This window comes from Azolla caroliniana, unplaced genomic scaffold (genome assembly GCF_043228905.1).
Source record: "Azolla caroliniana isolate FFs.n. ecotype wild unplaced genomic scaffold, voAzoCaro1.0.p SCAF_9, whole genome shotgun sequence".
In the NCBI taxonomy this organism is placed as follows: Eukaryota; Viridiplantae; Streptophyta; class Polypodiopsida; order Salviniales; family Salviniaceae; genus Azolla; species Azolla caroliniana.
The window spans coordinates 1,124,580-1,138,263 of NW_028230444.1; the positions used below are offsets into that span (position 1 = coordinate 1,124,580).

General features: G+C 35.6%; 1 protein-coding gene across 1 annotated transcript; it reads left to right on the forward strand.

The window, feature by feature from the left end:
- Window positions 1-440: 440 nt before the first annotated feature.
- LOC147859740 (uncharacterized) lies at window positions 441-3,479 on the forward strand. The gene is made up of 2 exons (XM_087324876.1): window positions 441-999; window positions 2,022-3,479. Exons 1-2 carry the CDS (start codon window positions 499-501, stop codon window positions 2,979-2,981), a joined length of 1,461 nt encoding a protein of 486 aa, XP_087181002.1. The 5' UTR covers window positions 441-498; the 3' UTR covers window positions 2,982-3,479.
- The last annotated feature ends 10,205 nt before the right edge of the window (window positions 3,480-13,684 follow it).

Sequence of the window (13,684 nt, forward strand, 5' to 3'; positions counted from 1 at the left end):
TCTTACTTTTTCTTCTTCATCTTCTTCTTCTTCTTTCTTCTCATTAAGTTGTAGGTTGTCTGTCACCACTCAACCAGAACAGCTAAGCCCCCTTCTCTCTTCCCCTGTTTCTTCATCTTCTTCATCTTTACTCATGAAAACAAAAGGCTCTTTTTTCCAATAGAAAAAAGAAAAGAAAAAATTAGACATACAGAGAGAGAGAGAGAGAGAGAAGAGATACTATAGTAGTTACATAGACATATATAGAGTCTTCTTAGTGGGGTTTTGATTCATATAAATGCCCATTAAATTTTGTTAGCTAAAACCAATATATTGCTTCTTATATCAGTCATCAAAGTCAGTCAGTCAGTCAGTTCTCTATCTCTCTCTCTCTCTCTCAGTCTCTCTGTTTCCCTCTCTCTCTCTCTCTCTCTCTCTCTCTCTCTCTCAACACCATATACTTACTCCCCTGCTTCCCTCCCCATTCCCCTCAAATCTCTCCTTAAAACTTATTTTGCTATGGAAATTGTTCACTCCTTCACCCTCCATTCCCCTCTAAACACCTCTCCCAGGGTCTACTCTACTTCTAACTCCAACTCTAACTATAATTCTAACTCTAACTCCAACTCTAACTCTAACTCTTACTCTAATTCTAACTATAACTCCAACTCCAACCCTATCTCTACCCCTAACTCTTCTTCTTCTTCTTCTTCTTCTTCCTCTTCTTCCTCTACCAATGTCCTGGACCTCAACCATGGCGACTTCCTCGCTATCGAGGATCTTCTCGATTTCTCCAACGAAGACATCATCAGTGGCCCTATTGGCTCCTCTTGCCTCACCAATGCTTCCTTGTCTTTGTCCTCCTCCTCCTCATCATCAAACCTTTCTCCTCCTCCTCCTCCTCCCCCCCTTGATCAAATGTTGAACCAATCCCCTTCTGTCTCCTCTCTCCTTGACATCAAACCACTGCATGATCACCCCATCCCTGATGTTTTTACCTCTCATGAGCTTTGTGTGCCGGTAAGTACTCAAATTCACTTGATTTCTGCATTTCCTTCTTGTTGTTTCCAAGATTTCCATCATTTCATGGTTGGACATGTAATCACATTTCCAAAACATTACTGGTTCCTTGGTCACATGTAATTATGTCCATTTCATGCCTAGTCATGTCCATTTCATTCCTAGTCATGTCCATTTGTTTACTCAAATTATGGTGTCAGGCCCTGTCCATTTGCACATTCAGTAGGGTGCCATGTTTGTGTCCATTTGCATATCCAATTGCATGCCAAGTCATGTCCATTTGTGTACTCAAATGTCATGTGAAGCCAATGCCATTTGCACATTCAATAGGTTGCCATGTTATGTCCATTTTGCATATACAATTGCATGCAAAGTCATATCCATTTCTGTACTCAAATATGATGTCAGGCCATGTCCATTTTTGCACATTCAATAGGGTGACATGTCAAGTCCATTTGCCTATCCAATTTCATGCCCATTTGCGCATTCAATATGGATATAAGACCATGCACATTCTTTTGGATGGGCAATCATGCATTCTTGATATGGATGACATGGTGTCTCCGTTTGCACATTCAATAGAGTGCCATGTCATGTCAAGTCATGTGCACATGCAACTGTCATGCCAAGTTATGTCCATCTTTGTACATTTGATATGGTTGTCATGTCATGGGCCATGTGAACATTTGCAAACCCTAAACCTATTGGCAAGACTTGAGAATGCATGCTAAGTCATGTTGAATTCGCACATTCATCAAGAAACAATCAACATGGTGCTTTACACCATATCACATGTCCATGTGAATGAATTCAACATGTACACCAAATTCTTCATCATGTATCTTGTGCACCATTCAAACTACAATGCTATGTCTGAAGAATAATGTGATTGCCTAGTCATGCTCACCACAATTTTGGATGGGTTTGGATAAATAAGAGGACATCATGCCATGTCCAATTTTTTGTGCAAACAATGTATTGTAGGGTTTTCTCACATTGTTGTTTTTTGACTATTTTTCCAGTGTGATGATTTGGAGGAGCTTGAATGGCTATCCAACTTTGTGGAGGAATCATTTTCTTCTGGAGATATTGCACCAACAAACTTCAACAATGACCTAGGACTATTTGGCATGAAAGAAGACATTCTTCATTCCCAAAGGGGGTCAGTTAGCATGAATGAATCCTTTCATAGCACTAGCCCAATATCTGTCCTAGAAAGCAATAACTACCAAAGGGGAAAGACCATTGCTCCTCCATTGACAAGCTTGTACCAGGAACCATTGCCAGTGCCGGGCCGTGCTCGGAGCAAACGATGCCGCACTGCCGCGTGCTTCTGGAACACCCGGATTCTGTCTCCGGAAGCTTCCGAGAGCATCTTGCTAGAGAGCTCTTCCACCACATATAACCATGACCATGATGATGGTGACATTTTCTCCTCGTACTATGATCATGACCACGATGTCGATCATGATGATGTTGTTCGTCGTGTTCGGCACCGGGATGATGTTCATGATGGTGACGGCTATTATGATGATGATGATGATGATGATGATGATGATGGTGATGGCTATTTTGATGATGATTTTGGTAAGCAATGTTATAACAAGATTCAACCTCAAATGATGGAGCCAAAGAGATCCTACACTTCATCCTCATTGGCATTTAACGGGAAGAAATTGAGCGCGAGGTCTCACGAAAATGTGTGCGAGAAAAAGCCAAAGAAAGCGAAGTTGCTAGAGTCCATGGGCTCGGTGAGGAAGTGTCTACATTGTGCCTCTCAAAAGACGCCTCAATGGAGGGCGGGCCCAATGGGCCCCAAGACTCTTTGCAACGCATGTGGCGTCCGGTACAAGTCGGGAAGGTTATGTGCCGAATATAGGCCGGCGTCAAGTCCCACATTTGTGGAGACAGTGCACTCTAATTCGCACCGGAAAGTGCTCGAAATGAGGAAGCAAAAAGGGGAGGTCTTGGCCATGAATTAGGCAATAGTGGGTCATCTTCAAAAGGAGGTGGAAGGAACGATACCAAATTTAGAGTTGAATTTAGGGAATGAAGGTGTAGAGTAGTCAATGTCGTGATGACATCAAAAGCACGCAACAAAATATCACAAGTGTGTGTGTGTGTGTGTGTTAATGGAGAATGCAAAGGACTTTGTATCATGAGCATTAGTATTATCATCCTCAATCATCATCATCATCATCATGTGTATCATCATCAACCATCAGACATTAAGGTTGTAGCTTTTAGTTGGATAGGTAAAGAGTGTTAGCAACTTGATAAAGGTCTTTTAAAGAGAAGTGTTCTAGTGTAGTAAACACACAAAAGAGTGAGTGGGTGAGAGTGAGAGAGAGAGGGAGGGAGAGAGAGACATAGAGAGAAGGGCAAAGAGAATATGCTGTTTATTTAGTTCCTCACTAAAATTCTATTCCATATTTGTTATTCCATTACCAAAATAAAATAAAAGCTCTATATTTTCTTTCTCTTTGTCTATTGTATATTGTTATGTTGTAAATGGAAAATTATGACATGACCACCCACATTCATGCTCTTCTTTTAAGTTTCAAACTTCACAACTTGCCACCTACATCCAAAGACTTTTTTGTGTGATGTGACCATTACCTTGGAACAACTTTTAGCTTTCTAAAGTAGATTCGCCGATTTCCTCTCCCCCCTTGTTACGGTGATATGTTTGCCCTATTCTATGCCTACACAAACAAGCATGTTAGCCTTCGAAGATACGTAAAAAGAAGTTAAGAAAACATGAGAGTTGTGCCCTTTACTTGTGCCCTTACGGGTAAAGAACTAGGTCAAGGTGCATAATGTAGCTCGATAGACTTTGTTTGTGCTTTTAACAACCATTTTCGAAGTTGTACGCTAGGACCTCAAGAAGTCAAAAGCGCGCAATGACTTCATGTATATATTATTAAGTTGCATTGTCTCGTGTCTTTCTCGGGTTTTGCACACTTCACATGGCATTTCGTGTAATATTTTAAATGTCCATTGACAAACGATTGCTTAATAGTTACATAATTTAATGAGGCTCATACATCATTTGTCAACATCACCGTTGTCACATGATGTGCAAAGTTTTCTTTATGGGTTATTGCTCTCACAAGTCATCATCCTCTTGTTTTATTGTTCGTAAGTCTCATCAATAACAATTGCACATGATGAACTTTCGATGTTAGATTGATTATGCACACATGCATACAAATCCGAACGTAGTCTTATTTCGGTCTCACAAATCATGGCCCCAAATTCCCCCTTGTTCAGAAAAAATTGATTTTCATTTGTGCATGCACACAACTCTAAGTAATGTCATAGCTTATTTATTGGAAGATTCAAATATCAAATAAATGTTACTAGTACAATTACATGTGATTGGCTCAAACTTGTCGTACTTAGTAGGCAAACACTCTTCTAGCTTCAATCAATTTGTTATAATTATTAATAAATGTTATAGATTCAAAAGACGGTTTGCTTAGCTTGTATTTAGGTTGATAATGTCGCACATACCTATATCAAATTTCTAAACTTTTGAAATGGAAATTTATTGTAAAGCTAATCCTATTTAATGTTTTTTCTTTTCTTTTCCAAAATGTTTAATGTTATTGTTTTAGTAAAAGTAATGTTGAAATCTAAAACAAAGACAAAATACGATATTTATCGTATTCCAACGTTGTGTGACCCTCTTTCCATTCTAGTGCTTTGTTTACCTAAACAACATAGAAATCCATTTTGAAGCTCAATTGCTACTAATTTTCTCTTGGCCAATTACAATGTTGTTGGGGAAATTAACCATATGTGTTTGCGATTATGCCAAATTCTAATCACTATATGCACTTTTTAGTTACTGGATACATTAAATTTCAAGTGCACATTGATTCTATAAATGGTAGTGTCATACTCAATTTCTTTGTAAACATTATAAAGAATATAGTTTTTTTTAAAAATCCTCCAAATGGGTTGCTCACTTCCTAGTTGATAACAAAGAATATAAAGATTATACATACATACACCACACACACACACACATCTAAGCTAATATAGTATGGCGGTGAAATGGTTGTTGGGATGCTAAGCATGATATTATATGTTTATCAAATATTTGAAGATTTACTCATCTAGTCATTTTACTAGGTTGCCAATTCATATCGACAACATAGATGCATACTTTGACATGAGTGGTATTTTCCAATCACGGACCCATCTTAATAACTTAGTAACTTATGTGATACAAATACCTCAAACTACCTCTTGACTTTTCAATGCATTGATAGTTGATTATGATTTTGAATATTCGTATATTCATATCTTGGTATGAGTTGAGTTATGTCAACATGTGTGCCAATATTTTCTAACTTCATTCCATATATGCTTAGATTTATGTGGATCACAGACGAGTAGTGATTACATTGGAGATCTCATTGGCAATTTGGCATGTGTAAGTATCCTTTTCACATGGACGAATAAGCTTCGGAATTTTTCTGAACATCATACTTTCGTTTTGTACGTTTCCAACATCATATATTCAAACCTTGTGAACAAGGACTCATTAGACTACCCTAACCATTATGCTAATATAGATGGGAAATGTGGGAAATTTTATTTCTCAAATGTATTGCATTGACTTACATATGCATACAACACAACAATTGAAGCTCAAGTGGTAATATGTAAATCCCTCCAAAGCATGGTGCTGTAGTCTACTTTTGATTTGCATAAGAGTTGGTATATTAGTGTAGGTCCTTGATAGTTAGTTAAAACTTAAAGTATAAAAGTACGAAGATTTCATGGTTCAATTTTCTATTTATATTGCATTGCTTTGGCAAAAAGATTGCCTTTGTAAGCCATTTCAATTTTCTCAGTTGAGGAAATTTGTAAAGCCATTGTTTATGGGAAAAAGTTTGAACTTAGTATAAGTGTAGTTTGGTGAACTCAAGGTCAACAAATGGAATGGGTCCAAAATGAATTTGTCAATCCATTCTTTTAGGAGTTAGTGTTAGTTAACCATTAGTGTTAATGGTCTCATGATTGTGTACGTAATATTAGATCCATTGATTAGATTTGAACCCATGATGTGAAGATTGGAAAGTATAAGCTTACTGGATTAAAATAAATTTATTGTGGTTTAGCACATAATGTATGTACATAGCGGACCAAGATTGGATTTACAATACATTTTTGCTGTAAAAAATAAGGAAAGCTATACTTCCAAAATCTTTGCCTAAAGTAGTATACGAAAGATGAGTGCCCCTATTATTTTGTAAAGGAGTCATCCAATTTATCACATAGCGGACCAAGACCAGATCTACAATACATTTTTGCTTTAAAAAATAAGGAAACCTATAATTCCAAAATCTTTGCCTAAAGTTGTATATGAAATATTTGAGCCCCTATTATTTTGCAAAGGAGTTGTCCATTAGGGAGCAATGTATAGTATTGAGTATGTATGTGTGTGAGTGTGTAGTATGTCTGTTGGAGTTGACCATTAATCTTCAATTCATGCACAACCAATCATAGGAATCCTATGCAACAAAACAAAAAAGAGAAAAAACAATGACAGAACCAAAACCCTTAAAGAAAGAGAGAGACAATTGAGAAACAATCAAGTGTAGAGTTGGTCGTTTGACTATTAACAATAATCATCACTCACACACTTTTCAAAATTACAAGTATCCTCAAAGCCCTAAGTTTCTTCTTTAACATATACTTAAGAGAGATCACATGGCTTCGCTCCTAGCCTTTCTCACAAGTGTCCTATATACAACAATCTCTCACCAAAATCAAACACACATATGATAGTTTGCAATGTCCATTTACATCTTCCATTTTTAGTTGAATATTCTTAAATTCTTGTCAAAATGTGCAACTAGATCAACTCCTTTTTAGGGGAATTTAATGTTTTTTTGGCACAATTTCAAGCCTTACAAAAAGAAAATGGGATTCTGGTTGAAAGAGTGTGTCTTGGAATAGGATCATAATGGGATCTCATTTGGCCATTACACTTAATTTAGTGCAATATTGGCCAAATTTTGTGGAAAATGGCCTACGGTTGCCATGATGCAAAGGGACACACACCTCTTCAACAAGCCATGCAACAAATTTCAATGCTTAGGGAAACCAAGAGCCATGCCACACCATATTGATCTTCTACTCAGCCATATGAACACGTTGTTAACCAAATTGGTAACAACTATATTATAATGATCACTAATTACTATACCAAGTGGGTGGCCACATTAAAGGTGATTCACACAAGTACCACCATGGAAACAATTTGCTTCTTATAGAAATTGCATGGTGTTGTTATGGGTACCCCCATTAAGATTGTGAGCTTCTGACCTAGGTACCTCATCAAGCACATGACCACACACTATTTGGTGGTACATAAGAAAAGCACATCCTATTTTTTTGTAAGTGGGTGACTTGGTGGAGTCAACCAATTTGAAGAAGCCCCTCAACTAGATTTAGATAAATTGAGGTCAAAATTTCCCATTTGCACTCTATAGATATCACATTAGCTTTGAGACAAGAATATTCATCACCCCATCAAATTAATCAAGGTTTAAGTGTCAAGACTTTACCAGACGAGGAAACATTTCTATGATAACACAATATCACTTTGCTTTAGCACAATGAGGAACATCTCGAAAGCTTGTTGTGGTTAAAACACACGCTATAGTAAAGGAAGGCATTTGTTGACCATCATGAATATTAGGTGTGTAAGTTTGTCATTGGTACATTACTAAGATAGTTCAAAGATTTTAGAACACACTACGGAACACATTATTTGTGACAATAGAGACTGTGAACAAGAGAAGAAGCTTCTTCACTTATGGAAAAAGTTGCCCCTGTTTACAGAGTCAACTCAAGGGCCTCAATGGCACTATCGACTGCCATGGACCATTTCTTGAATATCAATAAATCATGGCAGTGTGCATCAGCAAATTCCAACACTTTCTACAAAGTCCTATCTTTGGTCTTAGGATTACTGTACATCATTGTACATAAAAAGTTGTAAGCTTTTGGGCAGACAAGCTCAAGTTGTAGCCTTTGGGTGTTTTTTCTCAATACTATTGAAGAAAATCTTTGAAGAAAAAAAAAGCACTTCAAATGTCATAGAATCTAGCAAATCATACAAATCAAACTTTAGTCATTACAATGCTAATATGATCATTTGAACTCTTTTCCTTATAAATAAAATATTGGATAGGCACATTCACATTCCACGGCATTCATGTAACAACGTTGGAACTTGATTTTCAACAAACTTGATCTCTTTTTCTAATTTTATCTTCCGTAACCATCGAATAAAGGTGACAACAAACCATTAACTTGCAAGTAAAGTAGATGACATATCCTCGACGAGTTCGTGTACCCATCCAACACAAAATAACAATGTGCTTCTAAAATCGCCAACAAAGAGGCTAGCTAGTGAGATTGTAGCTAATAACCAGCCTAGTTGCTACAAAGAGCTTGACATATAAGTTTTGTTTCTCCAACTATATGTGTTTGCGTCTCACTTTCAAGTCTGTCAAGTATTAATGATCGTCAATCATATAGAATCTAACAATTTTCATACAATGAACCAACTGATGCATGCTCATGGACAGGATTTAAGGAAATTTATGTCCATCATATGCACAATTGTTTTCTTATTAGCACATTATTATATATTTTCTTAATGCAAGATCACAAATGTAACTACCCCTAAATTGTTACCAATGTACCTTTATAGAATACAAAATTTACAACTACATTGGGGTATGCTTGTAGCTTGTTAGTAGACACCCAAACATTAGGGCTAAATTTGGTATATTTCTCATTACTCCATCTCTCCACCGCCTTTGAAAGCTGGTGTTTGGAGATATGGTAGCCTTCTTCATTGAATGTTATAATGAGAAGGTTGAGCTCCTTAAAAGCATTTGGAAGCTAAGCTCAAGATCAGAAGAACTTGTAGTTAATGAAAGAGATTGAAATGGAAATGCTTTTTTTTTTAGTCCGTATATCGTATTTATTAATGACTTAGATTTTTTCATCATTTGTCATATTCCTATATGCCATGATGATTCTACTTGAACAATAAGCTTTCCATCTCCTCATGTTGAGTTGTCATGACTCATGTCCTTGTCTCATGTGTGGACACTTCTAGCTTATAAAGCTCGTTCTTCTACCCATTCCTTGTTTTTGTTTGTCTTTGTTTCAAAACTCATATTGACACATTAACTTATACATGCTTTTGTTTTTAGGAATAAAGTTGTAGTAGCAAACTAGAGCTTAAAGAATAATTATACAAGTGTCAAATTAGAAACATGCAAACACACACACACACACACACACACACACACACACACACACACACACACACACACACATAGATACTTATAGCCCTTCACTAAGGAATAATCAAACAAGATATTGTACATTTGTTTAATTGCTATTGTACATTTGCACAAACATACACACATACTTCTTTTGTCAGATTGTGTGCATGTATGTGTGTGTGCCTCTGTCTCTCACACACATGCACATACTTCTTGTGTGTGTGTGTGTTGTGTGTGTGTGTATTAGAGAGAGACTGAGTAAGAAAACTTCACTAACTGCACCATCACTTCCAAGAGCAAATATGTGTGTATCAATTTTGTAGGTTCCTTAATGTCATCTCATGACCAAGCTTTTCCCATCTGCAAAAAGTGTCATATAATTTCTGTCAAGACATGTGGTGAAATGGGATTATTATTTAATACACATATTTTTTATTCCCATGATAAAGTGCTCACTAAAAAACCAACTATTCTTACATTTGTAAATGAAATTATTGTGAGGATACAAGCATGATAAAAGCAAGGTCTCAAATACAAAAATGCAGCCAACAATGATAATGATAGAAATTTGGTAAAACAATCCCACCGACGTCTACATATTGAAACATTTCATGCCGAGCTTTATGATTGCTTATGTAGCTTATTTGCTAGTTCGGCATCTTATGCGAGCCTTAAATTGGACCCTACTTAAGGTCCAAGGAGTTGGGCACACTTACACACTACGATGCAACATTGATGGAGTTTGTACAAGCCCCCAACGAACACATATTTCTTTAGTCACATATATGGGATATCTATTTGCATGTGTTTTAAGAAAGTTAAGCATTCTTTCCCTATCCAAAGGGCACAACAATGTCACATTCCACCAACTTTTTGTTTTCTCTTAATGAAAGATATAGCATGCATCAAAATAACGATTTGCAAAAGGAAAATAGTCTCATGTTAGCTGAAATTAAGCTGGACAATCGACTTCCCATGTTTCCCCTTATTTGGGTTGAGGCATCCTGTTTTAGCATCCCCGTTGGGCAACAAATCTAAGAACTTTCATAAGTAAGCTCATGGACTTGTAAGCAAGGATTGATTTGGTTATTGAGGATGTTTACAGTCTAGTGTACAATACGTAAAAGGCAATGTTTTCATATTGTGATTCAACATGCAAAGTTACTTTCATATCGTTTGTTTTAGTTTCGTGCATGATGATGAAACTTACCCCAACCACATACAAGGTTCATAAAAATGGATGGGTGGTAACAATCGGCAACCGAACCGAACCGCAAAACCGCAGCTAAACGGTTTAAATGGTTCAGTTTGGTTTTGATGGTTTTTATTTATTTTTTAAACAACATTTTTATTTTTAAGCTTAATTCTCAAATTTAGGAAAAATCTTGAAAATTTTGAAATAATGAAAATTTTGAATTTTGAATTTTGACCTAAGTTGAAAACTGAAACCGAACCACGAAATCACGGTTTTCGCGGTGTAATGGTTTCATGGTTTCATGGTTCGGTTCAGGTTTCAATATTTTTAAACGGTTCAATTTCAAATTGGCTCGGTTTGGACACTCTCAAACCGAACCGTTGCCGACTGTTAATAGGTGGGGCAATTTATATTTTGGTAGAAACCTAGCTTATGCTTAAATCTTAGTCCGTAAGTATTTGCTTACCCCTTGAACCCCATTACCCATGGGCATTCATACTAAAGCAAATACTCATGGCAAATGCATTTCACACATTAATTTGCCTTGGGGTCTTCCAACCGAATTGATGCCTCAACATTTGACTTTGTAACATAAGATAGAAGGACTTCCGTTAGGCTCTCCATGTGCACAATGCATTCATTGTGGCTATCATAAACATTGTTGATATACTAATATAATATATCATATATAATATATAATATATTCTTTAATAAGTGAGAGAAAATATGTGTTTGTTGCTTATGTAGTTGATTTCAAGAAGACAATTTTCTATTTGGCATCAACTTGAAGAAAATGCAATCATTTGAGCTTTTACATACATTTATCAACAATTGTAGACTTGGAATTGAACTTGTGCATCATACATATTCCCAACAAGTTCTACTTTAAAACATAAACTTAAATTGGGTCAAGACTTTTCATATCTATGATTTCTTATATGGAACAATATGAAGGACACTATATCCTCACAATCACGTTGTTTTCTTCCGAACTATGCAAATATTCAAGTGTTGATTTTTGTTTAATTGTATCTTGCGTCCATTGCCATAACAAGTCTTTACGATATTTAAGCTCCACTTTAGTTGTCATTGCTATTATGTATTGCAATTACAGCAAATATATGCAATACCTTAATTTTTGTAACACTTGCAAAGAAAAACTCAAAAAGACAACCTTTTAGAATCAATATATCTTACGGCTAATTTATCTATATATGTATTCCATATCTATATATGTATTATGTATTCTCATTAAAAAAATTACAAGCTATAAACTTATCTAAGTTGTGCATTCATATCCAACGTTTTTTGAGAACATGATCACTACATTTTGAAAGTGAATGGAAATCATGAAGAGAGTTCAACGTTTGAATTGTTACATGCCAACAAACATTTATAATTTAATACTTCCAAATTATTACGATTAATATTAACAATATGCAATGTATTAGAAGGTTGGAGAAAGAATGGCTTTAAGATGCTTAGCCACCTAAACCAACCCAAGCAAAGGATAAGAGAAACAACAAAACCCATCAATATCCCAAAAGTTCCCTATATATAATTGAACTCTATATATAGGCACCAAGACCACCACATTTTCCCTTCTATTCTAGGATCTTAATGGTTGTCCTAAAGTTTAGGATAATGGTTTCTCACTCATGTTACCCTTAAATCCATTAAAATTGGCCTTTAGCATTGGTCCTTTAAATAATACCCATGATAAAGAAGCATGAAAAGTTCTTAGAGTGTGTCGGTGTAAACATCTATTGCCACCAATTTTACTAGCATATGCATATACATACACTTCAAAACCTTATTGTCTCTAAAAAATTTTGAATCGGGGGAACACATACATACCAAAAATAAGGAAAATTACATCAAAACATTAGAATAACATATAGAGAAATATAACGGATTATCATTCGTTGAGACCGAATATGATTGATGAACCAAAATACAGTACTTTCATATAGTATGGAGTATGTTAGTGACAATGTTCAATAATTTTACTAATAAATTACAATTGAGAGAGTAAATTGCAACTATGAGAGCGATATGTATAATCGAAGAGTCTCGTTGCATGTGTCACAATGCTTTGTCTCACATTGAAGAGAATGTGAACTAAGTAGTGTGGAAACAATGGTTTTAGATGGAAAATAAAGAAATGGGCCCTAGCATGTATACAAGATGGGGTTAATGTAACTCACCTAATAGAGAAGACAATGATGTTAGCTTTGTAAAAAAGCTTTATTCACAAAGGAATCTACTGACACATCATGAATGAAGTGTAATGCATAAATCATTTCTTCAAATCTTTCGTCTCCTTTAAACTCAAAATCTAGCTTTTTTTTTTACTTGCTTTGAATGGAAATGGATTTAGTGATACTATATTTATATACTTCGGCACCATAGAAAACTATCAATGTAACATAACTGTCAAAGAGGTATCTCTTGAAAACCCAACATTTACTTTCTTTTTTATGACAAATGTTATCAAATGCATTCTTCCTCCTTTCCAATTGCCAAGTGACAAGTAGCATTTAATCAATCTATGATTAGAGGTAACCTCAAGGCCAAAGGACTAGACACTTTCTACCATACAATACAATGCATGGTTTATCCACTCAAGATGTCTAATCTTCATTTTCAAGTTATACATCTATACAAGTGAGAAATATAAGTTCATATGAGTTCATTTTGATGTTCATTACCATAATCTTCATTTTAAAGTTATAGACACATCTTACTATACAAGTGAGAACAATGAGCTCATATGAGCCGATTTTGATGTTCATTAGCCAAGTAAAGATCCCTCCAAAAATGGCATATACTCAATTACATGAATCCTATTGCGTTCCTAAATGTATAGCCATTTGCACCACTCTATGAAGATACAACACTTGTAATATCCATTTCTATTACACATTTTTAGGAGTAACATATAATATGGTTCTTATATGCTTTTTATGCATTGAAGGTCAAATCATACAATGCTCTAAGAAGAGAGAATTACATCTGTGTCTACCATCACATATGCAAATTAACATGGTTGCCTCAAACTAGTAAGTTAGGATAGAGAATAAGTTTCTATTAATACATGTATCGATTAAAGGTTATTTATATATAGATACCTTGTGAATGATTCTATACATATTGTACCTTC

Coding starts and splice junctions, on each gene's coding strand:
- LOC147859740 (XM_087324876.1), top strand. CDS start 499: ATGGAAATTGTTCACTCCTTCACCCTCCATTCCCCTCTAAACACCTCT. Junction 1,000..2,021: donor CTCATGAGCTTTGTGTGCCG/GTAAGTACTCAA, acceptor CTATTTTTCCAG/TGTGATGATTTGGAGGAGCT.